Source organism: Streptopelia decaocto (assembly GCF_964273445.1).
Source record: "Streptopelia decaocto genome assembly, chromosome: 6".
Taxonomy (NCBI): Eukaryota; Metazoa; Chordata; class Aves; order Columbiformes; family Columbidae; genus Streptopelia; species Streptopelia decaocto.
The window spans coordinates 24,145,250-24,170,845 of record NC_138660.1 but is presented as its reverse complement, the minus strand read 5'-3'; the positions used below and the strand labels follow the sequence as shown (position 1 = coordinate 24,170,845).

At 45.1% G+C, this 25,596-nt stretch overlaps 2 protein-coding genes across 3 annotated transcripts; both read left to right on the top strand.

Moving 5' to 3' along the window:
- The first annotated feature begins 1,095 nt into the window (after positions 1-1,095).
- LOC309441925 (vitamin K-dependent protein C-like) lies at positions 1,096-11,435 on the top strand. The gene is made up of 8 exons (XM_082057216.1): positions 1,096-1,368; positions 1,736-1,896; positions 2,849-2,873; positions 3,395-3,505; positions 4,189-4,329; positions 4,696-4,805; positions 5,787-5,904; positions 9,795-11,435. The coding sequence occupies exons 1-8, from the start codon at positions 1,302-1,304 to the stop codon at positions 10,361-10,363; spliced, it is 1,302 nt and encodes a 433-aa protein (XP_081913342.1). The 5' UTR covers positions 1,096-1,301; the 3' UTR covers positions 10,364-11,435.
- A 16-nt stretch (positions 11,436-11,451) lies between these two features.
- On the top strand, positions 11,452-25,596 carry LOC309441924 (coagulation factor IX-like). 2 transcript variants are annotated; one of them, XM_082057214.1, is made up of 8 exons: positions 11,452-13,206; positions 14,305-14,465; positions 14,923-14,947; positions 15,081-15,194; positions 16,301-16,432; positions 17,326-17,972; positions 19,897-20,014; positions 24,818-25,596. In XM_082057214.1, the coding sequence occupies exons 1-8, from the start codon at positions 13,128-13,130 to the stop codon at positions 25,393-25,395; spliced, it is 1,854 nt and encodes a 617-aa protein (XP_081913340.1). In that variant the 5' UTR covers positions 11,452-13,127; the 3' UTR covers positions 25,396-25,596. The 2 variants fall into 2 exon arrangements, with proteins under 2 accessions (XP_081913340.1, XP_081913341.1); XM_082057215.1 differs by lacking the exon at positions 11,452-13,206 and having other exon boundaries at positions 14,437-14,554.

Genomic DNA, 25,596 nt, shown 5'->3' with positions numbered 1-25,596 from the left:
CCAAAATGGATGAACTTTGAAACATAAAACTTTAGTGTTTAAAGAGAGCTTATTCTCAAGGAAGTCTGGGGCCAAGTTTGTAAGGGAAAAAGACGTTTTATAAGCAGTCAGAGCCCTCCTAAAGGGTGTCACTGGATGTGAGCTGCGATCCTGGGGGGAGTCACCTTTCCCTGACACCTGATGGCACATTTTCCGATGCGGGAGCCCCAAGAACACATGGTTGCTCAGGTGATTTGGATGAAGATGTCACACGCTGGATGGTTTTCAGAGGTCTTGCTACAGGAACTGCCTTCATAAAACAGCACTGCACTGGTTTGAACCATTTCTGATGCCTGAAAACTTGGGAAAAGGATTATGATTTTTCTCTAAGAAGTTTAATATTCAAAATGCAGTAGAAGATTTTGCGCTGATGAGAACTAATCCAGGACAGCAGAAGGTGCAGCATGCTGGTACAAGCTTCTTACCCTGCCTGCTCACAGCAGGCAGCTGGTGGGGGGTCACTGCCTGCTCCTGCCTGCACGGGGGTTTAGTTACTTTGGCTGTTTCGTGGTGGAACCTTTGATGAGAAAGTAACGTGGGAGAACTCTTAAAAATAGCAGCATGTGTTGCTTTTGGGTGATTGTGTCTTGCGAGAAGTTGGTAGCATCTCTGAAGAGACCTCAGCGCTGGGTGGTTACACTTACAAATTAAATATAACCATTTCTACTTGCCAGAGGATCAAAAAACAAAGTTGAAAAAGGCAGAGTGGATGCCTCAGCTGTTTCACTTTTCTCCTGCATGCAAGTAAATTGTCAAGCTCCCCCTGAGCACTGTTTGTTTAATGACTAAAAAGAAAGCACTTCATGTCACTCCAAAGAGTAAATATGTCAAGTTATGGATTAACTAAGTTCCAGCAGAGCTCATGGTGGAAGAGTAGATCACACTGAATAAAGCAGTAAGTGCTTCAAAAGTATCATATCCTTCAGGATTTCAAAGTCCAGCTTGCTTTAATGAAGCATAAGACTTGTCAAAAATGTCCGGTGAGCGGGGGAGGATGCCGGGGCAGACAAGTTCTGGAGGAGCTGCCATGGGGTTAAGGGGAATGAGCAAACCAGTCCAGAGGCCTTTAATGAACAGCTGCTTTGAAGCTGGAATGGGATAAAGGGCACAACACAGTGCTCAGCAAGACAGCTGCTCTGGGAAAAACAAGCGAAGGATCCATCTGAGCTGTTGAATCAAACCCTCTGCAGGACGGGGGTCGCGCTGAGCTCAGCAGTGCTCCCCTTCACACCTACGTTCTCTTCAGGTGATCCTGCTGCAGTATGTGGAAGTTCGTCACCGTCGGGGTGCTGTTGGCTGCCTGCTCGTCACGGCTCTGTAGTACCTCAAGTAAGCTTTTTTTTTTAGAGATCCCCTTCACCCTCTTATAGTTGCCGAAAGTGCGTTTCCTTCTTTGTCAGTGGCAGGGAGTGGCTGGAATTGTTCCCATTCAGGGAGTTTGAATTCCTGTAGCAGAGGTTCACAGACACAGCGCTGGGTTGTCTGGTCACAGCCCTTGTGAGCCCTGCGATCTGAGTGTCCTCGAGCAGAGGCTGTAGCTGGCATCTGCAGCACAGCCTGACAGCCTGTGGGTGCTGGGGCAGCTGTGCTGTGCTAGAGAGGGGCTGTTACTCTGACAGGTGTCCTTTGGGCAGGCCCAGTGCCAGCTCTCAGCCAGCTCGTTTCCCCGTTTGTGCTTTCACATTTTTGCTTCCAGTATTCTACAACAATAAAGATGCAAACCAAGTCCTAAAGATCCAGAAGAGGGCAAACTCTTTTCTGGAGGAGCTCAAGCCGGGTTCTTTGGAGCGTGAGTGCAATGAAGAGCTCTGTGACTTTGAGGAGGCCAGTGAGATATTTGAAACCAGGGAAGCAACAGTAAGTTTGTTTTTTTGTTTTTATTTTTTAAGGATGAATGTGGTACTTAAGAAATCCATTTTTTGTTTTCTTCAAGTATTGCAATGCAGGGCATAGGAGCTCTTGCTGTCAGCACTGAACATGCACCAGTCTTGACTCCTAAGGTGTAGGCATGGTTGTGAATGTAGCTGTGTTACAGTAATTGTCAAGTTACCATCTCTACAGGCCACAAAACTTGGCTGCTCCTGCCAAGTTTAGGTCCCAGCCAGGTTCCAATCCTTGACCCCACTGGCTATTCTTTGCATTTTTCCTAGTCCTTCCAGTCCTTTGCCCTCTGTTGTCCATTCGCCAGCCCTGGCGGCTTTTCTCTCTATCTCCCCAGTCTCCCATTTGTGCCTGACAAACATTTATCACTGGGTCCTCTCTCCTTCTCCAAACCTCATCTTTTCAATTGGACACGACGTTTACTGTCACTGATTCCTGCCCCTTTCCACACCCAATTGTTGTGCTGGCTTGGACTTTTTCTTATTGCATTAAGCAGAGTAGGCTTGCCACACAGGGTGGACCAGTCCTTGCTGTCACTCTGACCCTCGCGTGGAGCAGGGTCAGTCCTCACAATGCCCGCATTTTGTCTGACTGGGCACAAATGAATTGTGTGCTCAACAACACAGTTGACTTACCTGGCGGTAAGGGACAAGAAAACAGAGAAGTTGTGAATATATTGAGGGGCTGTGGTGCTGATTGGTGTGCGAGCAGGGCAGGAAAATCTGAGCTGGGTATGGGCAATACAGGAGTGTCTGAGTCGGCCAGTTCTGTTGGTGTGTAGTGCCAGTCACTACCCTGCCAAGAAGAATGAGACTGATGCTGGTGCCTGGGGTGCTGTGCTCTGATGGACAAGCCCACAATACACTTCAAATCCCTTACTTGTTAAAAAAATTCTCCTAGCCTTAATATAACTTTTGTTTCTCCACAGCGAGATTTTTGGAGCAAGTATTTAGGTAAGTAAAAGACATTCCTAATCACTTCTCTGTGTTTCCTCAAGAGTAACGAGTACTCGGCCTTCCTGCTGCCATGTATCACATACCGATCCAAATTCTCATTCTCTCTGATATGGTACGTGCAAAGAATGTTTCTCTGTCTTATTGAAGAAGCAACCTTCCTAAAAAACTGAGGTGCATCTGTGCCTACCATCAGTCATCTCGCCAGAGCTAAGGCTAAGTTCTTTCTGATGCTCTGACCCTGCCTGGCGTGGTCCAAAGACCAATTCTGCAGTAACCTGCATGTCCCTGCCTGCCTCAGCTTTTGCTCTTTCCTCCCCTTCTGCCCATTCCACTCACTGCAGCTGTAATTCAGAACCCCAAAAATGCCCTTGTCCCTTTGCTGGCACCATGGAGGTATCACCATTCGGTGGCTGAAATTGTGGGTGATGCTTGGGAATTTGGGAAAGATCTGTTCCTGTTAATGTTTGATCTGTGAGCTCTGTGTGATGCAGGGACTGAATTTCTCTCCTCTCTTTCAGATGGAGATCAGTGTGAACCGCAGCCTTGTTCCAATGGGACCTGCAAGGACAATATTGGAAAATTTTCTTGCATTTGCAACAAAGGCTGGGAGGGGCTTTTGTGCAATTATGGTAATGCTGCCTTCAGTCCACTATAAAACAACATTCTTTGTGCCAAGGATCTCTGTGTAATAGGGCTCAGCACTTTTGTCATTGCGTAGTATACTCACTGTATTTACTAATGTGATTTTTCTTTTGCTTCACAATGTGGTAAAAGGATTATCTGCACTTATCTAAAGCAGAATGAACTTTGTGTTCCCATGGGAGAGGTTTGAAGGTCTGATATACCTCAATTTTACAAAAATACTGGAAATAATTCTGTAAAGCAGGGTTTTCAGTTACTTTAGAACTTTCAACACAGGGATGATGGTGCAGGTTTTTACAATAGAGGGGGAAAAAACAATCCACTGCAAATATTTGATTGTCATTACTGTTACAATTTCTTCTTTGACAAAAGTTGGATAGCATATTTAGGTATGAGTGTGTATGACATGTATCAACACTTTGCACTGTCTGACTTGTGCTCAGTGAATTTTCTGTTCTCCAGTCTACCTGCCCTGAACAGAATTTCTTTTCTCTGTTTCCCCACTACCTTATTCTGGACCGAGGCCAGTTTGCTCTCTTGGGGCCCACAACTGTCATCTCAAATCCATCATCAGCTGTTGCTCACTTGAATCACAACATTTTACCACTTTAGTGCGACTCTTCAGCTTTGCAGCTTCTTATGTCTCTGTTGCTGTTCATTTTTTCTACAGAGGTCAAATACACCAACTGTTCTGTCAGTAACGGAGGATGTGAACATTTCTGTAGGGATGACCCCGCCAACCAGTGCCGCTATTGCAGCTGCGCCTCCGGGTATCAGCTGATGAACGACCATACCATGTGCAAGCCTGCAGGTAAGAGGAGCATGTTCGTAGTCCAGATTGGACAGAGGATTATTCAAACATGAAGTAAGCTGGTTTTATGGGAGAATTGTCTTCAGTGCACTTTGTACTAGTTTTCAAAACATCCATTTCATGCAGAGTAATTCTGTGCCTGCATTTCCCAACTCCATACCCACTTCATGGCCTTTAACCTGTGTTTGCTTCATGGAGACATACAGGGGAATCGGCAAATGGCCTCCTCTGCAGAGCACTGAGGGACTTCCATGAAACCACTGAATAGTATTTTCTGGGTTAGAGAGATGGGGGAGATGTGTTAGAAAGAAGTTTTGTATTGAGTGATCTGGTCTTTGCTAGTCAATGTCTCTGCATCTCCTGTAGTGGAGTTCCCCTGTGGAAGAGTGAAAATGGATTATGTTGAAGGCAAAGCAGAATTCAATATTCGGCTCATTGAGGGAAAAGTAGGAAGAAGGGGAAACAGCCCTTGGCAGGTAAGGAGAAAAGAGTGTTTCACCACAAATAGTTCGGGGTCTGCCCAAACAGCTCTGCCTGCTGAAAGGCTCCTACTGCATTGCTAGTGGTGGTGTCACACAAAGCTAAGATTCCTTCAACTTAGGATTTTCAAAAGCAACCCAAAAATTGTTGTAACAGGAAAAAAGTAGTTTATAGTCTGTTAGGACTCTTGACCTTGTGACTGTTGCCAAGCTTTTTACCTTACCTGGCCAACAATGTCAAGAGAGAGGCTAGTGATGACACTTACTTATGCTGTTGCTCCATCCTGGGGAAGGCCACAGAATCGCTGCAGCTCGTGTTGCGCGATGGATGCTCCAGCCTCATGGTGGAAGCGTGAGGTCATCTTCTCCCCCTTTCTGCATGGATCTGTTCTTTTAAGTGCCATCTGTCATAAATTCAAGTTAGCAGATTTAATCCACAAAATCTGCCATAGCTTTACAGAGCAGGTTGGGATATCACAGACAACGAGGAGGCTTCACAGAGCTTATTGTTGAACTAGTGGATGCATCTAATCAGGGCCTGTTTCTCTTTGACATTAAAGATCCTTTTACCCCGTAGCATAAGTTGCAGCCTGGGATGATGCTCTGTCTCTGGTGTGCTGTGGACAAAAGAATGATCTCCTCATTTGAGTTCTGTGTTTCAAAGCTTTGAAGTGCCCAAGTGCTTCTTTGCAGTGACCAGCATCAGTCCGTGCTGATTTGGAGCACTTCTTTGCAGTGACCAGCATCAGCCCTCACTCAGGAAGAATATTCAGAGTTTGTTTGTAGATGTTCCACAGAGACCTGATTCATTGTGCTTTTGTCGCACTGTGGAGCTTTGGCTTCAGTGAATGTGACATGCTTTGGTGCTTGATGCGTCTGGGCATTTTGCAGCCACAAAGAAGGGTGTGTACAATATTTTGTGAGCTGTGCTCCATGCAGTGTCAGACCTCTCTTCTTTTTTTTTTTTTTTTGTTTCAGATAATGCTGCAAAATAGCAAAGGGAAATTTCTGTGTGGAGGTGTTCTCATCCATCCATCTTGGGTCCTAACAGCAGCACACTGCACTGAGGCAGAAGAGGGGCTCAAAGTAAAAGCTGGTATGGAAAAGAAGTCTGTCCATATTTTTTTTTAATAGAATTGTTTCATTCCCAAGGTTTATCATCTCATGAGAGAGACTAGCAGGCATGAAGGCAAAAGCCCTTCTTGGTTGTAGGAGTAGGTTGTCTATGAAGTATTTAATGTGCACCTTAGCACAAAACAACAAAGTTTAGTAAAAATCTGATTTCATTTGAGGCACTATAAGCCTTAGTATGGAGATGAGCTGATGTCTTGTGAGCACTGCTGCTTGTCTGTAAAGTAGAAGGACACTTGGTCTCTTCTGTTTGTGTTTTTCTGGTGATGAAAATATTCAGGGTCATCCCAATACTCAAAAGAAAAGTCTTGATCCCAGGAGGAGAATGTCGCAGTGCCTCTTCCTGCCTTCTTGTACACTGGAACACCATTACTTAAGAGAGTGTCAGTACAGGAGGAGGAGAAGTGCTATAGAATGACAGCGCTGCCTTTACTGGCACTGCTGCTCTTAAGCATGAGAAAATCTATGTCAAGTATGGTACTGCTCCTGAATTAACAGACAAAAATAAGTAGTATCCTGCTCACACGTAAGTAGAAATGCTTTTTGGATTAGTGTTTTCTACCTATCACTGGTGACAGAGGCATAACAGCTCAACTGCTTTCTTTTTCTGTTAGTGAAAAGGTAGGTTGTTCCCAGTAATTGTGGAAAGTCTTGCAAATATGTTGTCTGTATACATAACCTTGGAAACATACTGTCTGTATGTATGTTCCATATACACTGTGGATGTGCAGATATTTGAGAACAGAGGCAATAAGGCATGTATAGATGCATGTGTTTATGTACATCCTCCATTGTTCAACATAAAGGATGAATGGAGAAGCATGTGATGTAGCCTTGGGTCCTCTTAGTGCCAGTATATCCACCACGGAGGGACATGAAAGGAGAAGTGTGTGTGGTAGTTTGGAAATATGCAAACAGTCTAAACATCTCCAAGCACTTCCAGTGACTAGAAAGTAATTTAGTGCACTTAGTTTTAGTGAGGTCTAAGTAGAAGAAGCCTGTGTGGTTTGCTTGGTAAAGAATCTTGGAATATTTTTGGAGAGAAGCAACTGTCAGATATGGTGTTTGAATGCTCTGCAGTGCTAGATGTAGCTTTGAGTGTAACTTGAAGGGGATAGGTCTGCAGGAAGATGGTAACTAGGGGAAGTATTGAGGCTGCATGTAAATTACTCCACCCTGGCTTCATACTACAGGTCTTTGTAGAGGTCTGTGCAGTCTGACAAGCTTTCAGGGCGGATAACCATGCCCAGAGATCTCTCTTCAGCAAAGAAAGTGGGATCTTTCAAGAGAGTCCTTTGCTGTCCCAATAAAGGGATTTTCAGTGGGTGAAGAAAATTGATAGCACTTGAGAACCCTGATTTGTAAAGATTTTTTTGTTTTGCTTAAATGAAATTCAAGGGGCATCTCACACATAAATTTGGAGTATAGAGAGTAATTTATAGTGTAAGGATGAAGTGACCACAGCCTGAGACTTCACAAAGGGAGAAGAGCTGCTTCTCCAAAGGATACTCCAGGTCAAGCAGAAGGGAGCCTTTTTAAGACCCAGCCTAACATCACGTGGTTGTCCTTTTACACGTGTCTTTTGGGCATTTTACTGTCACCAGAAGAGCAGTTCTCATTGGAAGATCACATGCTCTAAACCCTAGACACATCTGTCATTAAGATGTGGGATACATAGAACAAGAGTTTTGAATGGAGACATTGCCGTGTCTGCGGGGCAGGTGTGAGCTCTGTGGCAGTGATGAAGATGTTGGCACTGAGACTGTGGAGGTGACACTTGACCTGCCTCAGGCTGGGTACCCAACGCTATTCTGGACTTGTCCTGCTGCAGCTCTCTGCTTGCCATCCATGAGAGCAAAACTAGAGGGGAAGCTCTCATCGGGGTTTGCAGTCGTGAGCTTGGGGAGCAGTGTTCTAGCAGGACTCACGTGGCCTGTTAGTGTCTGAAGGTAAAAGTTAGATCTCAGAGTAGCTGAAATTTTGGAAGACGGATTTGAGAACAGCCCAGTTTTCCTGTTTCTGGCTCTTACTCCTGCATTTCCAGCTGAAGAGTATCCGGAAGTGTGTTCAGAGTTCCAGGAGAATAAAGCAGATAAGTGAATGTAATGATTCAATTCAGAGAAGAGGTCTTACACATCCTTGTTTATGTAGAAATTCATAGTTTGTATTTTTCTGCCAGCAACAAGACTATGATGCTCCTTGTTGTGTAGAAGGAACCAGATATATTTCACACAGCCTCTAGGTTCAGTTGTGGACAGGACTTCAGGACCTTGAAACTCCTGGGGTGGATAACTCAACTGAGAATGGAAGTTTGCATGGCCAGGATTCAAAAGGGTCTTGTGGGCTGGAGCAGACTCAGAGGAGATGGTCTAACCGTGTTTAAGTCTAGAGTTATTTCTGAGGCCTAAAAGAGTTTTTTTGTCTGTGAAAATAAGAATAAGCCACTGCCCGTTCCCACTGCAAATCTGTCAGTCAGCCCCCAGCCACGGCAGCTGCAGAATGGGCAGCAAGGAAACAGGCTCCAAGGTGCTGTGGATGCTGTCGCCACAAGAAGAGAGGTCATGATAACAGAAAAAAAAAAAAAAACAAAAACAAAAACAACAGATTAGTGAGTGGTAGCTTTTGAGAATCTATTCTTGGAACTACCGTGGATCATGAAGTCCCTACACCTGGAAACACTGACTCTTTGACACAAAAAAAAAGGCAGAACAGCTGCAATACCTCATTGACAGGCTCAAGGACAGGTTACACTGGAGCAAGTGACTTCACACGAGCTTGGGCATGCAAAGACAGAGCAACTTGGCTTTAGAGTTTGTATCTGGAGGGATTCAAGTAAGAGTGAAAGAAGGCAAAAATTAACAGGAGGGTGGAGGAACTGATTTGAAGGATAATACTGTGAAGCACACATTTGAAAAGGTGGTGATAAAGAGCAACTTCCAATTCACCTGTAGAGAGAGAAGGAAAGGACACTTGTGTTACACACGTGGGCAGAGGTGAGGTGGCAGCCTGGCTGTGCCTGTCTGCAGCTCCACAGTGCACCATGGACTGTTTTCAAAAAAAGCGTCTTTATCAAGTCCATACTGAAGTAGGCCTTGAGATGAAGCTTAAATTAACTGACAGTACAGTTCAGAAATGTGACAGCCACTGATAATTATTCTTGGGGCTCTTTCTTCACAGCCTGTCAGAGAGATTTGTCTCTGTCTTTCCTTTTCCACTGTGTCACAAATGGCTTGTTGCCTTTCTGGCCCTTTTTAATTTAGTTTCCTGCTTACTTTTCTGTAACTGCTTGGCCCACAAAGTGACTATAATCATGTAGCACAAATAACAACTGAGAAGTGGTCTAAAAATCCTTAAAATACAGTTGCAAGATTTCAGAAAGCAACAGCCTTACCAGTCAGTCATCTTTATCTTACAAATCCTGAAGTTCAGTCCTTCAGGCACTGGTTATACAGCAGAAAGTTCATGTACTGTTGTAAACATCTTGCTTAGCTGTATGCTTGCTCTCCAGCTCTTAATGCTGACTCCAACAAGATTGTTTTCCCCCTGAAGAAGATCTCTCCAGTTGCACAAGCGTAGTGTAATATCAGCACCACAGAGTAATGCACAGGCATTGCAGTTTCTCAACTGATGACTGTAGCTCTGGGGCACCAATTCTTTTAGTACGGTATGTACTCACAATGTAGGTAAATATGGAAAGTTTACAGATTGGTCTGCCTAGAAAGAACAAATGTCTATATTACAAGGGAAGTAAAAATGTGAAGTACTGTCCGAAAGCCCAGTGCAATCCAGATGCTTTGGAGGTCAAGGCGAAGGAAGGTTCCGTAGTGCCTGTCACCTTCTTGTTTGCTCTTCCAGGTAAATTCCACCGTCTCCGTACTGAGGCAGAAGAGCAAACCATTTGGGTTGATAAATATGTGACCCACGAAAATTACACCAAGGAGACCTCGGATAACGACATAGCCATGCTGCACCTGGCCGAGCCTGTGATGTATAACAAATACGTGCTCCCGATCTGCCTTCCCACTCGTGACCTGGCAGAGCAGGAGCTGACGAGGAGCGGGAGGCAGATGGTGGTAACTGGCTGGGGCAGCACAAGTGACGTGAACAACAATTACTCCACTTTCCTCAGTTACATTGAAATCCCCATGGTGCCCCGCAACGAATGCGCCCAGGCAATGAGATTTGCCATCTCTGACAACATGCTGTGTGCTGGCAGCTTAGGGGACAAAAAGGATTCTTGCAGTGGAGACAGCGGGGGCCCCATGATCACTAAATATAAAGATACTTGGTTTTTGGTAGGACTGGTGAGCTGGGGTGAAGGCTGTGGGAGAAAGGAGAAGTTTGGAGTCTACACCAAGGTTAGTCAGTATCTGGAGTGGATCCAGCACCACATAGATGAGATGTCAGCTTCTTGGAAGGGTTGATTCTGATACCCAGAGTCTGGAATATTGTGGCTATGTGCTAGTGAGAGTCTGCAGTGTAACGTCCTGTCAGATCTTCAGTATTAAATATTGAGTATATGTTAACCTTGTGTACTGTTTTCCTTGGTACTTATTTTTTTAACTTTATTTTTTTTTCCTTTTTACACTGTTTGCATTGGTTAATTTCCAGGTTTTGTTGTTTATTTGTAGCTTTGTCCTACTTAGGCCTTACAGGTAAGAAATAAGACCCTGTTATGCTGAGATGCTGTACAGTAGTGTAGAAAATAAGATAGTCCGTGTTCACAGGACTTCATCTTTGAAGCATGAAACGACTGAATTGGCTTGGGTGGGAGGCAGGATAAGACAGAGGAAAGTGTTTTAAAAGTCAACATAGTGATAGAGTTCTGTCATTTCAGATTTATCATACTATCTACAGTAACTGTTTTGGTTTGCTCTGTATTTGTATAGTTTTTCCTTAAACATAATGAAATTTTAATAACATCATCACTGCCTCCACTCCTTCATATCTTGTTCCAGTGCTCACAGGTTAGGTTGATTGGGCAGGTCATGAGAACTTCTCCATATTTTCTGTTTGTTGCACACTTGCTGCCTGATTTTACCCTCTGAGACTTCCTTAAAAGTCAATGGGAATTCTGCTGTCAATCAGAAGAAACAACAACAAAACAACAACAAACAAAAACAAAAAACCCAAACAAAAAATACACAAACACAACAAAAAATCCCCAGAGGTATAATTCCAAATTCCAAACTTTCACATGCTCTGTTTATCCTGAGGTCCATCAATCTCTCCTAATTACCAAGCTAAGCAAGCACTTTTGTTCATTCCTATTCTAGCGAATGTACTCAGCTGCAGGCTAAATTAGCTTTACGAATACTTACTGATAGATATGTGTGTGTTTCCATCTGTATCTGTATGTGTGTATATCAGTAAATAAGATACCAAGAAGTTCCTAGGAAGTGGCAATAGTCAAAAGGAAGTTTAACAGTATCAAAATTTGTGCTTGTTTTTAATACAAATGCTAAATGTAATTAATCTTGTAGAAAAAAAGGTGAAACCAACTCTTCTGTATGTATGTATATGTATCCAACATCTCAGTCAAGATTTGGATCCACATCTGGATCAGTGAAGAACAAGTCTGCTCTTGTGATGAGATCGTTAAGTGAAAAAAACCTCAGCTACAAAAAAGTTGTATTAGAATTTGTGAGAAATTTAATACGCTCTCAGCAAAGAGTTTTAATACCTCTTAAACTTGTGGACTTAGTCTTGTTGACTTACAAGCTGCTTACAGGCTTATTGAGCAAGTACCAGTCAGGGCAAGGGCTTTCATGTCAGAGGTGAGCTGGAGTGCAAGAGTATGTTCAACCATCGCTCTCTGGGCTGCTGTCTCTGTCTCTCTTTTTCTCTTTTTTGCCTTTTTTATTTGGGTCTGGATTTTAAAGATCAATGAACGTTAAAGAAAATTGCTTTGAACAGCAGCCTTCCAGCCAGGGCCTGCACCAAGAACACGTGCTTCGGAGAAAGCTGAGGGTGCTGCACATTGAATTGCAAGGAAAAACATTATTGCGTTCAAAGCCAGTAAAACATTGGTCTAATTAAAGGCAGAAATCATCATGGCAGTGAATAGCTGTGGTTGCTACAGGGCAGTATTTGCCTTCCTGCGGGTGGCTGCTGTGGATCCTCCTGCACACTCACAGCTCTGCATATTGCAATAGATGTTTACACATCAGCTTGTGTATTTTCCAGATCAGTTGGTCTTACCTAAGGAAAGATGGTGGAGTGTCAGAAATGTTCTCTTAAAAATTCCAGATTTTCCTGAAGAAATTTGTTGCAAAAAAGTGGCTATTGTTGAAGGGTGTTTTTAAGGACTCTTTATTTTTTATTTTTTAAATGCACATGTGTATGTGCATGGAAACACACAGTTTTCTTCTGATTTTGGATTGCAAATGTGTTTCATAGAATCCAGAAGGTTGTCTCTCCTCTGTCAATATTTGTGACTGGTTAATGATCAACCTTTTGACCTCATGGCTGTTCCTGGTGTACATCCAAATCTCTCTCCCGTCTTCCCCTAAAAAAAAAAAAAAAAAAGAAAGAAAAAAGTAAGTATAATTGCATGTTTATGTGTGAAGTGAATGCATTCTGGATCCTGTGTTTTTGAAGCACGATACAGGTAGCAAACAGGTATGTTCTGTCAAATCCTTGTAGATTATTCAGCCTGTGAAGGTAATATGAAGAAATACAAACTTCTCTCTTGTAACTTTTATGGCCAGGTATGTGGTGGATGGTTTCCTCACTGGGGTTTGCACATATGGTTCTGCTTAACAAGACCGTCAGTAATTCCGCAGCAGCTGCCGTCATTAGTGACTCCTGGATGAATTGTGCAGCTCAGCCCTCAGCTTTCAGTGGAACTGGTTTCTGCTCAGTTTGGGCCTGATCCACACCTCCCCTGTTCATCACGGCGTTTTTATTAATTACTTGTGTGGGCTTTGGGTCAGGCCCTGGGCACCTTCCTGGGCAAACTCTGCTGCAGTGTGCAGCATCGTAGCGGCTTGGAGACACAATGGGCATCGGATCCAAATGAACGGGCTGCAGTTTGCTTTTCTCCCGTCTCTTGTCCTCTTGCTTCTACTTCTTCATCTTTTTTGCAGGCTAATCCACCCTGTAGTTTTTGTGACAATATACCAGTTTCCTTCATTTCCCTCAGAAGGAAATCAGCAGGAAGTCAGAGTATTCTGAACGCTCACTGAAATGGAGAGCAGGTCCTCGCTTGTGGTGTTTCTCCTATTGATGTGCCCCATCAACAGCCGCTGTCCGTTTTCATACCCAAGTAGGTACTTCTGAATTACATTTTTTATTTTATTTTACTATTGTGACAATCTTAGCATTTAAACTGAAACTACATTCCTTTTCTGAACATAAAGTCCTGTGGGTTGGAGAAGCTCTACAAGAAATGCACAAGAAAAAATTAATATTCTTACATATATTTCCAAGAAAAATGAGGTTTTCAGCTTCCTAGTTGGACCATCCTGTTGAGAAGTATTCTGTGAATTATTTTTGCCTGGCAATGTTTTCAAATTTGGGAAGCTAAAATTAAACATTTTCAACATGGCTTCTCGGGCCTTATGTTGATTTTAGTTCATAAGGTTGGGAAACGGCTTCAGAGAGCTTTAGAACAGGCGTGAGAACGCACAGGATCTCACGCATCATTGTGGCTGTCCTTGCAGAGGAGGGAGAGCAGAGGTAGGGGTGCTATCTGCAAACCAGAGCGCTTTACAACAGGCAGACCCTCTATGTGATGGTACTTACAATAGGTAAATACTTTAAAGGTGACCCCAGAACTCAGGGAGTGGTGAAAGGGCGGTTTCACTAATGTAAGTGAAAGGCTTTTTCTCCATCACCAGACAGCAGGATCTGTCCAAAGCACTTTTCAGCTAAGAGTTTTTCTGGGCTGTTCCTAATTGCCTAGAAATGAAGCAATTTAATATCATTCTAGAATTTCCATCACTGCTATGGATACTGATTCTGCACCTGCAAATAAATGTGTGTCTTTATGGTTCATCTCCAAAACTGGTTTTTTTGTCAGAGGCTTTGGACTTGCCTAGGATGGTAGGTCATTGTGAGCTGGGAAGCTCAGGCAGGAAAATACAACCAGCCTCCAAAGAAGCAGCTGCAATATTCAAGTGTTTTGAGGAAGAAAAAATATTTCTGCACTAATCTGCATGTGTCAGTAGTGGGTCTTTTGAGCCACTAAAAGCTTAAACTACTGTCTTTTGCTGGAATGCAGACTAATTTTATTTTCCTATGGGCTGTTTATTTAGATGCCATCCCCTTCTCTGTATTGTTTATCCAACTAAAACCGTGTTATAGTAATGATGCTGGTTTGTGCTCTTCCAGTACCATTAACTGTTCATTTTTGTTTTCCTAGTGTTTATGAGAAAAGATGAAGCACACGAGGTGCTGAAAGTCCACAAACGTGCCAACTATTTTCTAGAAGAGATTCGTCCGGGGAACTTGGAGAGAGAATGCAATGAGGAGAAATGTTCATTTGAGGAGGCCAAGGAGATCTTCCATTCGCAGGAGAAAACAGTGAGAAACCTTATTTAAGGAAAAACAGAGGAAAGTTAAGTGTGACCTGGGAGTAATCCTTCCCAAGGCACCCGATGCAGCTCTGACAGGTGTGTGCCTGAGGCGTTCAGCCGGGACCTGATGCTGAAGCAAGCGTTTGAACTGCAGTTTTAAATATTAAAGTGCCTAATTTCTTGTGTATCTAGCCTGAGCTGCTTGGGTGATGTCTGCCTTAGCAGGTGGTGCAGCACGGTAGGAACAGCTCTACAGAGCTTTCAGTTTAATTTTAATCCCAGGACAACCCTGTTTATGCATGCTGGGCTGGTGATCATCAGGAAATCTACTTTGAGAATTATGGTTCTAATAAAAATATTCATTTACATGCACCCTAAAACCCCACAGTTTTCTAATTAATATCTTCAGAAATCAGTATGACCACTTATTGAATGTTCTCTTCATTTGTGCTTTCTTCTTGCAGATGGAGTTTTGGTTCAGTTACCAAGGTAGGTAAAAAAGGGAATTTTAAAAAATATCTACTTCTTGTGTCCCTTCTGGGTACAAAGAATTATGTGGCAGTTTAAAGCCAGGTTTTTCTTAATTCCTGGAGTTACACTATGCCTTGTTTCTTCTTCTTAGGTTCAAATCCATGTAGTACAAATCCCTGTCGCAATGGTGGAGTCTGCAAAATAAGACACTACAGTTACTTTTGCATATGCCCCCCAAAATTTGGAGGAGACAACTGTGAAAAAGGTGAGTACAGGAGCTGAGATGCCGACATTCCCTGTGAAGGCAGGGTTGGAGCTGGAATTTGCTCTTGGGACACTTGAGCTGAACCTTTGCAGAGGCTTCTCATAGAGCTTATCAGTGGTGACTGTATCTGATACAGAACTGCTCGGTTGTTTAGATTCATACAGAACAGTGTTTTTGTATGTGACATGTTGGGGCAGGAAGGGAGTCGCGTTGTGACCGCAGCCGTAGCTAATTCTGGCTCTGGTGTGTGGAGGAAGTGGTGGCACAACCTCCTGTCATGAACGGCCTTGGCCATCTCCCATCCTCCCCCAAGAAAGGGCAGGGGATTACCACTCTTTATCCCTTCAGAGTGATCACAAATGTAGGAGCTCCTGGCACAGACACTTCCACTGGAGATCTGTCATGGTGAGGCCCTGTTTTCTCTTTAATCAGGCAAAGCTTAGTGTAAACACAACCAATATGTATTTATTTTGTAATATACAAATGATGAAGAATGAAGTAGAAAAGCTGCCTTTGGTCAGAGGACTTTTGGTCCTCTGAACTACTGTTTCCAGTTTGCAAATGACAGGGGCGTGACTTTACAGCAAAAGCCAAACTGAGGTGAAAACTATTAATCATAAGTAATTTTTTCCCCCAACTGCTTTTGTTGACCTTTTATTTTTATAGTCAAGCAATTAAACATTTTTTCAATGTAACAATGTATACAAAAACTTATTCAGTTTCTTGCAGACTTGGCATGCACCAAAATGTCTAGTACTTTAAGTCTGTCATGCTACAAAAGATAAGCGCTGCAGACAGTTCACAAATGGGTGCTAAAGCAGTGTGTGCTCTTCCAGGTATTTCTGTGCTCCTGCTCTACAGGCAGAAGGGCCAGAGCCTGGCTGTGGCCTCAAAACAACCTGACAAATAAGAAAACGGGAGCAACAGGCGAACTGCAATAGCCATAAAGAATTGTATCTGGTTTGCTGCAAATCAGCATGGTTTTCTGGAACTGTGAGAGGTAGTTCCTTCCGTTTCCCCGCCACATTTCAGCGGATGTTTCTCATACGTTCCAACTTCAGCTGTGTAGCAATAACCAGGTGAACACCTGTGTGTTTCCATCGCAGAAAGGTTTGAGTGCTGGTACAAGAACGGCGGGTGCTGGCAGTACTGCCGGGACAGCAGCACCTTCCACGTGACGTGTTCCTGCGCCGAGGGCTACACCCTGCACGGGGACGGGAGGAGCTGCCTGCAAACAGGTAACGCCAGCTCGGTCCCAGTTATGGGCTCACAGGCTCCATCTTTTCCTCTTCCCTGGTTGCAGAGGAGCTGCGCGCTGTACCTACTGCAGCTTGCACTTAGTGTATAGCTACAGCTGTGTTGTCTCAAAGCCACAGGCCTGTTAGGATGGGGTTCCTACTTCATAATGCTTCCATTCTGATTTACCGGTTACGCCTTACTTGATATATTTAGGTTTGTTCTGCGTTTTATACACCCTTGATCCTCGTAGTCGGGCCACTGACCCAGTGGGTGACATTATTTTGTTTATTCATATGTTTTAGGAATTTTTTTTTTAATTAATGGGTACAGATTGAAGCACAGGAGGTTCCGTCTAAACATGAGGAGAAACTTCTTTACTTTGAGGTGCCAGAGCCTGGACCAGGGTGCCCAGGGAGGTTGTGGAGTCTCCTTTTCTGGAGACATTCAAACCGGCCTGGACAAATTCCTGTGTGATCTGCTCTGGTGAACCTGCTTTAGCAGGTGGGTTGGACTAGATGATCTCCAGAGGTCCCTTCCAACCCCAACCAGTCTGTGATTCTATAGAAAAGATCTGTCTTATTTATTGTCTATTTATTTTAAATGTTAAGGTGTCTCTGAGCGAGGTGTCTCTCTAATCCAGTGAGCTCTGGGCAAAGGGGCAGCAGCACAGTCTGGGGTGGGCCTGTCCCTCCCAACAGCAGCACTTAGATCAACATAACTGGGTGATGAAACTAAACTGCGGTGTCAGGAGCAAAGGGACATGACAGGGGTCTTTAAAACTTGGTGTTAAGGCATCTTGTCACAAGGCAAGTGATAGGGTTGGATTCTGTCCTGACCCTTGACACCACACAGCCTAAACTCAAAGCTTTATTTCTGTCTTTTCTCCCTCCAGCATCGTTTCCATGTGGCCTGATCAAAACCAGGCTGCTGAGGGGAGCGAGCGAGCACAGGGGTGATGTGGCCAAGTGGAAGGAGAGCAGGGAGGGCACAGTTAGACAGACCCAGCTGGAACAAGCTGCTGCTGGGGAAAATGAGACCTTGGAGGCTGCCTTTGTGCAAAGCACGCTCATGGAGGGTGACGCTGGACAAACTGAAGTGTCAGAAGATGCCTCCAGCTGGAACAAGGCACTGGTGGCCTCTGTGACACTGAAGCCACAGAGCGCTGGTGCTGCTGCACGGGAGAGGGCTGTCCCCAGGCAGGAGGGCGCAGATGAGGGGACCGCTGGGCCTGGCAAACCCCAGAGAGGCTCAGCTCCGTGGGGTGAGCTGAGCCAGGGCCCCGCAGGGCAGAACCAGACCACAGCACCTGCAGCCAGGCAGGAGGAAATGGTGGAAAACGCTGCTGGGCAAAACCAGACAGGGGAGAACGACGGCCAGAACAAAACAGGGGCCATGCGAACCACGCACGGGGCACTGAATCACCGCAGTGACCAGGGAAATGTTTCGGACACACCTCAGATCTATGTGAGCTCCACATCAGAGCACAACTCCAGGATAACAGGAGGAACTTTGTGTCATCGCGGCCATTGCCCATGGCAGGTAACGCTTTTCTTCTAGCCCAGCCACAGGTACCACACCTGAATGCTGTGTCTGACTTTGTTGTCACAGGTTCCATCTGGAGCAGAGTTCACCAGGTTTTTTTTTCAGATAGTGGGCAATCCAGCCACATGTATTTCCCAAAATTTCGCAGGTCTTTTTGATTCTGTGTATCACTTCCCTTACTTATCATTTTCCCCCATCCTAAATATATGTATTTTGTGATCTAAGCTGCATACTTTCTCTCTTTATCAATCCCACCTTCTCCTGCTCTGTTATTCACGGTCTTTGTTTCTAGATGTTCCTGGTGAAAACTGGGCTTCTGACCCCTTCTGGAACGGCTGGTGCTGTTTTTCATAAAAATTTTTCTATGACCAGGTGATATTTTTCATTAGAAGGTGGAGCTTTTCATGTTTGTCAGGGTAAGGAAGATACTATGGAGAGGGCTCAAATGTGAAGGTGAACAGCGTGTGGCCAGAAGGGAAGCATCCCTGTAGTGTTTTATTCCCACTGTCTTCTTTGGGTTGTTAATCTTGGTTTTGGGCACTTTGTGTCTCTGTGTTTGTGTGTCTGTGGGTGCCTCTGTGTCCATCTGTGTACGTGTGTGCACACCTGTTTGTGCCTCTGTGTCCATCTCTGTGTGTGCATGCCTCTCTGTTTTTGTGTCTGTCCCTGTGTGTCTGTGTGGGTGCGTGTGTCTGTGTGATCGTGTGGCTGTGTCTCTTTGTGTGTCTGAGTTTGTGTCTGTTTGTGTGTGGTATGTGCCTGCATGTGTCTCTGTGTGTGTGTGTCTGTGTTCATGTTTGTGTGTCACTGTATGTGTCTGTGCGTATCTGTGAGAGTGTGTGTGTGGCTGGCTGTGCGTGTGTCAGCGTGCATCTGTGTCTCTTTATCCCGCTCTGTGTGACTATAGTTGATATTTTTACTTGTCTCTGCTTTATCGGTGTACTAGTATTATTTATGGGCTTGTACCTAATAAGTTAACTGACTGATCTAAAAAACTTGAGGTTTCTGTCAGTCTGTTTTATTGCTGTCACACAAGATTTTTCCCTTTCAGCAGGTCTTTTACAGGCGGAACAACAGTGGGCTGAACCTGTCTGCACTTTTGGGCACTGACGTGTCACTAGTACAGTGTCTGGGTTTTTTTAAGCCATCGTACCTGCTTCAAGGAGGAACACCAGCCGCTTTGTTTTTATCTGCCTTTAGGTCGTGAGAAGGGAATGTGGTGTGAATTCTCCCTCACCCAGACACTTTATTCTTGAGATAAAGTGATACCAGCAAGAGAGTTTCAAATTTTTGTGTGTGGTGGTTGGCTTTTTTTTCCTTGTCTAGTTCTTCATAATCTAAGATAGAGCTTTCAAGTAATTTTTCTTTTTTATTCTAGTGCTACTGAACAGAATTAAAAGCATCGATAGCACATAGAATTAAGTCAAAAAGGCTTATGTAAAACATGGCATTAATCCAGGAACCAGACCAGGGTAGGAGGCCAGACTTGGTTGCAGCTTTTTCCACTATTTTATTATTCACTTCACTGGAACTGCAGAGCTTTTTCTTCAGTTTAACACATGAAATAAAGGTTCAGGAAGGGGTATAATTGAAGATATAAGCTGCATTAAAGCTTCAGCATAATTCTGAATATATAACACAGAGCAGCATCTTTTCACCTTTCCATTTTCTACATTGTAGATCATTCCAGATTTTATTACCATGACGAACTCTTTTCTCTCCCTTGTTCACATAGACCTCACTATTGTGCTTCATTGGCACAGATGGTGCAAATTTTTTATTTTGTTACTGTTTTAACTCCGTCTTTGCCTGGTGTGCTGTGGTGACTATTGCCAGAAGTGTAGTTCTCAGGATCCAGAGTCAGCAGCCAATGGGCGAGAACAAGACAGTGTGTGCATAGAGATCTCACCCCTTCTCACAGGTGCTGATCCGGAACAGTAGAGACGTGGGTTTCTGTGGAGGAAGCCTGATCAGCAGCCGCTGGGTGGTCACCGCTGCGCACTGCCTGGATCTTGTCACACCGCACCACGTCACCGTCGGTGAGTACAGGAGTTTTCTGTACACACACACAGGCAGACACACTCACAGCAGACACAAACAGACACACATACACACAGAGAGACAAATGCACACGCACAGATAGACAGACGCATAGACAGGGATACCCAGACACACACACTGACATGCACTCACAGCAGACATGCAGAAAACACACAGTCACACACACGAAAATACACTTTACTCACACATAAACACACTCACAAGACAAACTCACAGTCATACACACTGCCACACAGACACACTCACCGAAACTCACACTCATATGGACACTCACACTCACCCACACATTTCACAGACTTTCACGCTCTCATTCACACTCTCACTAACAAACAGACACACTCATTCAGACACATGTACACTCCCACTCGTACTCATACTCATATGGACATTCTCACTCATACCCAAATGGATACACTCACACGGACACTCCCACTCTTACACCGACACACAGACGCTCGTGCATTCACATGGACACTCAAACTCACACTCTCATAGTCTACCACACTCACTGACTCTATCACACTCTCACTCACAGACATTCACACTAACGCTAAGCATCACAGAGACAGAAACACTCATACTTGCATGGACTCTCACACTCAAATGGACACTAACACTCATACTCCCACTCACAACGTCACCCACACTAAGGCGCAGTTTCACAGACACTCAGACACTGTCACACACTCGTACTCTCATGGACACTCATACTAACACTACTACTCACACTCAGCACTCACAAAGACACTCAGATGCACACTCACTCGAACACTCAAACACTCACAAGGTCACTCACACTCAGACACTAATTCTGACACTCAAACACACAAACTCTCATACTCACACACACACACACACTGACACTCATACTCACATGGACACTCACAGTAATTCTCACACTCACGCTTAGAATCTCACAGTCCTGCTCACACATTCTCACTCACTCATACACACACTGACACTCACACAGCCACTCACAGTCTCATGGGCACTCACACTCACTCAGACATACCCAGAAACTCACACTTGGACTGACACTCTCACACTCATACTCACAGAATCACACTGACTCATACACGGACGCTCAAATACCCAAACACACACTCACTTGTACACTCACATACTCACATTCACTCAAACACTCGCACTTGGACACTCACACTCTCATACTCACTGGGTCACTCACACTCACACACTCAAACGGACACTCACGCTCATAGACTCACTCACATGGTCACACTAACTCATACACACATGGAGACTCAAACAGACGCTCACACTCATACTCACATGAACACTCATACAATCTCATGGGCTCTCAGACACACCCAGACACTCACACTTACTCACATGGAGGCACGTGCTCACTCAGACACACACATTTGGACAGTCACACTCTCATGCTCACTGGGTCACTCACACGGACACTCACACACTCAAATAGACACGCTCATACACTCACTTGGACACTCACACTCATAATCACACTCACACAGTCACTCAGACACTTCCATTCGGTCAGTCACAGTCTCACTCTCACTCATACTTGCAGGGTCACTGACACTCATACTCACACTCAGACACACTCACACTCACAAGGACTCTCATGCTCCTGCTCAGACTCATACTCACACATGGAAACTCATACTCACAGCCTCACTGGCACTCAGACTCACCCAGACGCGCACACAGACACCCACATGGACCCTCACACTCCTGCAGTCGCTCACAGTCATACTCACACTCAGACACTCACTCACGCTTGAACGCTCACGCTCATACTCACTCTCACTCACGCAGCCCATCACGCTCAGACACTTAGACGCCAACACTCACACCCACATGGATACTCAGGCTCATACTCACACTCTCACACTCACACACACACCCCCCCAGACACTCACATTCATGCTCCCTCGGACACTCACTCACACACTCTCACGGACACTCACACTTTGACACTCATTCTCACTGGGTCATTCACACTCTCTCACTCATACTCACACGGTCACACTGACTCATACACGGACACTCAGACAGACCCTCACACTCCTACTCAGAGTCTCACGGGCACTCAGACACCCAGACACTCAGACTCACTCAGCCACTCACTCGTACACTCTCACGGACATGCACGTACTCGCATTCACTCAAACACTCACACATGGACACGCACCCTCTCACACTCACACTCCCACTCATACTCACACTTGGACAGTCATATGCTCATACTAATAATCACTCGGTCACTGACATTCACATGGACATCATACTATCTCACGAGCACTCACACTCACTCACATGGAGACTCACAGTTATACTCGGACGCTCACTTTCCCGCAGACACTCACACTCATACTCACACTCATACTTGGACAGTCACACTGTCACACTCATTCTCACTGGGTCACTCACACTCACTCGGACACTCACACACTCAAACAGACACTCACGCTCATACTCACACTCACTTGTACTCACATGGTCACACTGACTCTTACACACACGGAGACTCAGACGCTCACACTCATACTCACATGAACACTCATACAGTCTCATGGGCTCTCAGACACACCCAGACACTCACACTCACTCGAACACTCACATTTGGACAGTCACACTGTCATGCTCACTGGGTCACTCACATTCTTCGGACACTCACACACTCACGCTCATACTCACACTCATTTGGACACTCACAGTCACACTCACTCTGACACTCAGACACACACTCGTACACTCTCACAGACACACTCAATCACACGCGGTCACTCACAGTCACTCAGACACTTGCATTCGGTCAGTCACAGTCTCACTCTCACTCATACTTGCAGGGTCACTGACACTCATGCTCAGACTCAGACACACTCACACTCACAAGGACTTTCACACTCATGCTCAGACTCATACATGGACACTCATACTCACAGTCTCACTGGCACTCAGACTCACACTCTACTCAGACACACCCAGATGTGCACACAGACACCCACATGGACCCTCACACTCCTGCGGTCACTCACAGTGATACTCACACTCAGACACTCACTTACTCATACTCACTGGGTCACTCACACTTGAACGCTCACACTCATACTCACTCTCACACAGTCCATCACACTCAGACACTCACACTCACTTGGACACTCTCACAGACGCCCAAACACTCACACTCATACACTCACTTACTCACACACATCCAGATACATTCATGCTCCCTTGGACACTCACACTCATACTCACATTCAATCAAACGCGCTTTGACACTCATACTCACTGGGTCATTCACACTCTCTCACTCATACACGGACACTCAAACAGACCATCACACTCATACTCAGAGGCTCATGGGCACTCAGACACCCAGACACTCACACTCAGACACTTGTACACTCTCACGGACACACACATACTCACATTCACTCAAACACTCACTGGGTCACTCACACTCAGACACTCACTCACATGGACACTCACAGGCACTCTCACTCCCACTCATACTCACACTTGGACAGTCATGTGCTCACATGAATAATCACTGGGTCACTGACATTCACATGGACACTCATACAATCTCACGAGCACTCACACTCACTCACATGGACACTCACTCTCCCCACAGACACTCATACTCACACTCATTCTCACTGGGTCAACTCACACTCACTCAGACACTCACACGCTCAAAGGGATGCTCAAGCTCATACTCACACTCACTCGTACTCACATGGTCACACCGACTCATACACACACGGAAACTCAAACAGACGCTCACACTCATACTCACATGAACTCTCATACAGTCTCATGGGCTCTCGGACACACCCAGACACTCACACGTGGATGTTCACACTCACTCACCTTTGGAGAGTCACACTCTCATGCTCACTGGGTCACTCACACTCACTTGGACATTCACACACTCAAATGGACACTCATGTTCATACTCACACTCAGTATGACACTCACACTCACTCTGACACTCTCACAGTCACACTCATAATCGCACTCACACAAAGACACATTCATACCATCAGTCACACTCAGACACTTGTACACTCACACAGACACTCAGACATTCTCACTCACACTCGGAAAGTCAGACTCAGAGTCACTCACACATCGTCACACAGACACTCTAAACTGGAGACAAACATGGTCACTCCCACTCATATGGACACATACGGTCTCTCAGACACACTCGGATACTCACAGGGACTGAGACACTCTCAGACACTCACACTTGGACAGTCACACTCATACACAATCAGAGTCTCACAGGCACTCATACTCACTTGGACACCCATACTCACCCTCGCTCAGATACTCGCACAGTCACACTCATTCATACTCACTGTGTCACTGACAGACACCCACTGACACTCTCACAAGGTCACTCACTGACACACTCACACATGGACGCTCATATACTCACACTTGTACTCACACACGGACATTCTCTTACGCTCACTCACACTTACTTGGACACTCACACTTTTATCATCACGAACACTCAGACACACTCACACTTGGAGACTCACTCTGACACACACTCACATGGATACTCAAACATTCAGTCACGCTCATACTCACTCGTACACTCAGATACTGACACAGAGACTCACACAGAGGCACATACGTGCACGCACCCTGATGCACACAGACAGGCAGGCGCACACAGATGTACACACACACACACTGATGCACACAAACTTACCCCATGATGACACTGTCCAGGCTCCTTACCTTTTCCTGAACATTTTAACTCTTTATGGTTCCAGGAGACTTTGACAAATACCAAAGAGAATTCAAGGAACAGAAGATAGCTGTGGCACAGAGCTGGACACATCCACATTATGATTCCAACAACTACAACGGTGACATTGCCTTGTTGTACCTGAGCAACAATGTCATTTTTAACGAGTACGTCGTTCCCATCTGCCTGCCCAGCCCCAGCCTCGCTACCCTGCTGTCCCAAGAGGGACATGTGGGGACAGTGAGTGGGTGGGGAGCCACCCATGAGAGAGGCGCCACCCTGCGCTTCCTCATGAGGGTCCAGCTGCCCATCGTGAACATGGACACCTGTCAGCGCTCCACCGACAGGCTTGTCACCGACAATATGTTCTGCGCAGGCCACGACACAGACACTGCTGATGCCTGCAAAGGGGACAGCGGCGGCCCCTTTGCAGTGTCCTACCACAACACTTGGTTTCTCCTGGGGGTTGTAAGCTGGGGAGAGGGCTGTGCTGAAAAAGGAAAATATGGTGTCTATACAAGAGTAGCCAACTACATCCCCTGGATTAAAGAGGTTGTTGAAAGTGTAGAAGATTCTGAAAACTTCTCTATTAACTTTTCTTAATACCACATCTAAATGAAAAAAAAAAAAAAAAAAGGGGACAATACTATTACTCCAAAGTGCTTCAAAGACACTATGCAGTTCCTGTCCTTAACAGTGTAAAATCAAAATTACCTTCAAAGAAACTGAGTCTTTTTACAATAAACTGTTAAATTGTCCATTCAAGTATTACTGAGCAAAACACTTGTGTATAATAAACAACTA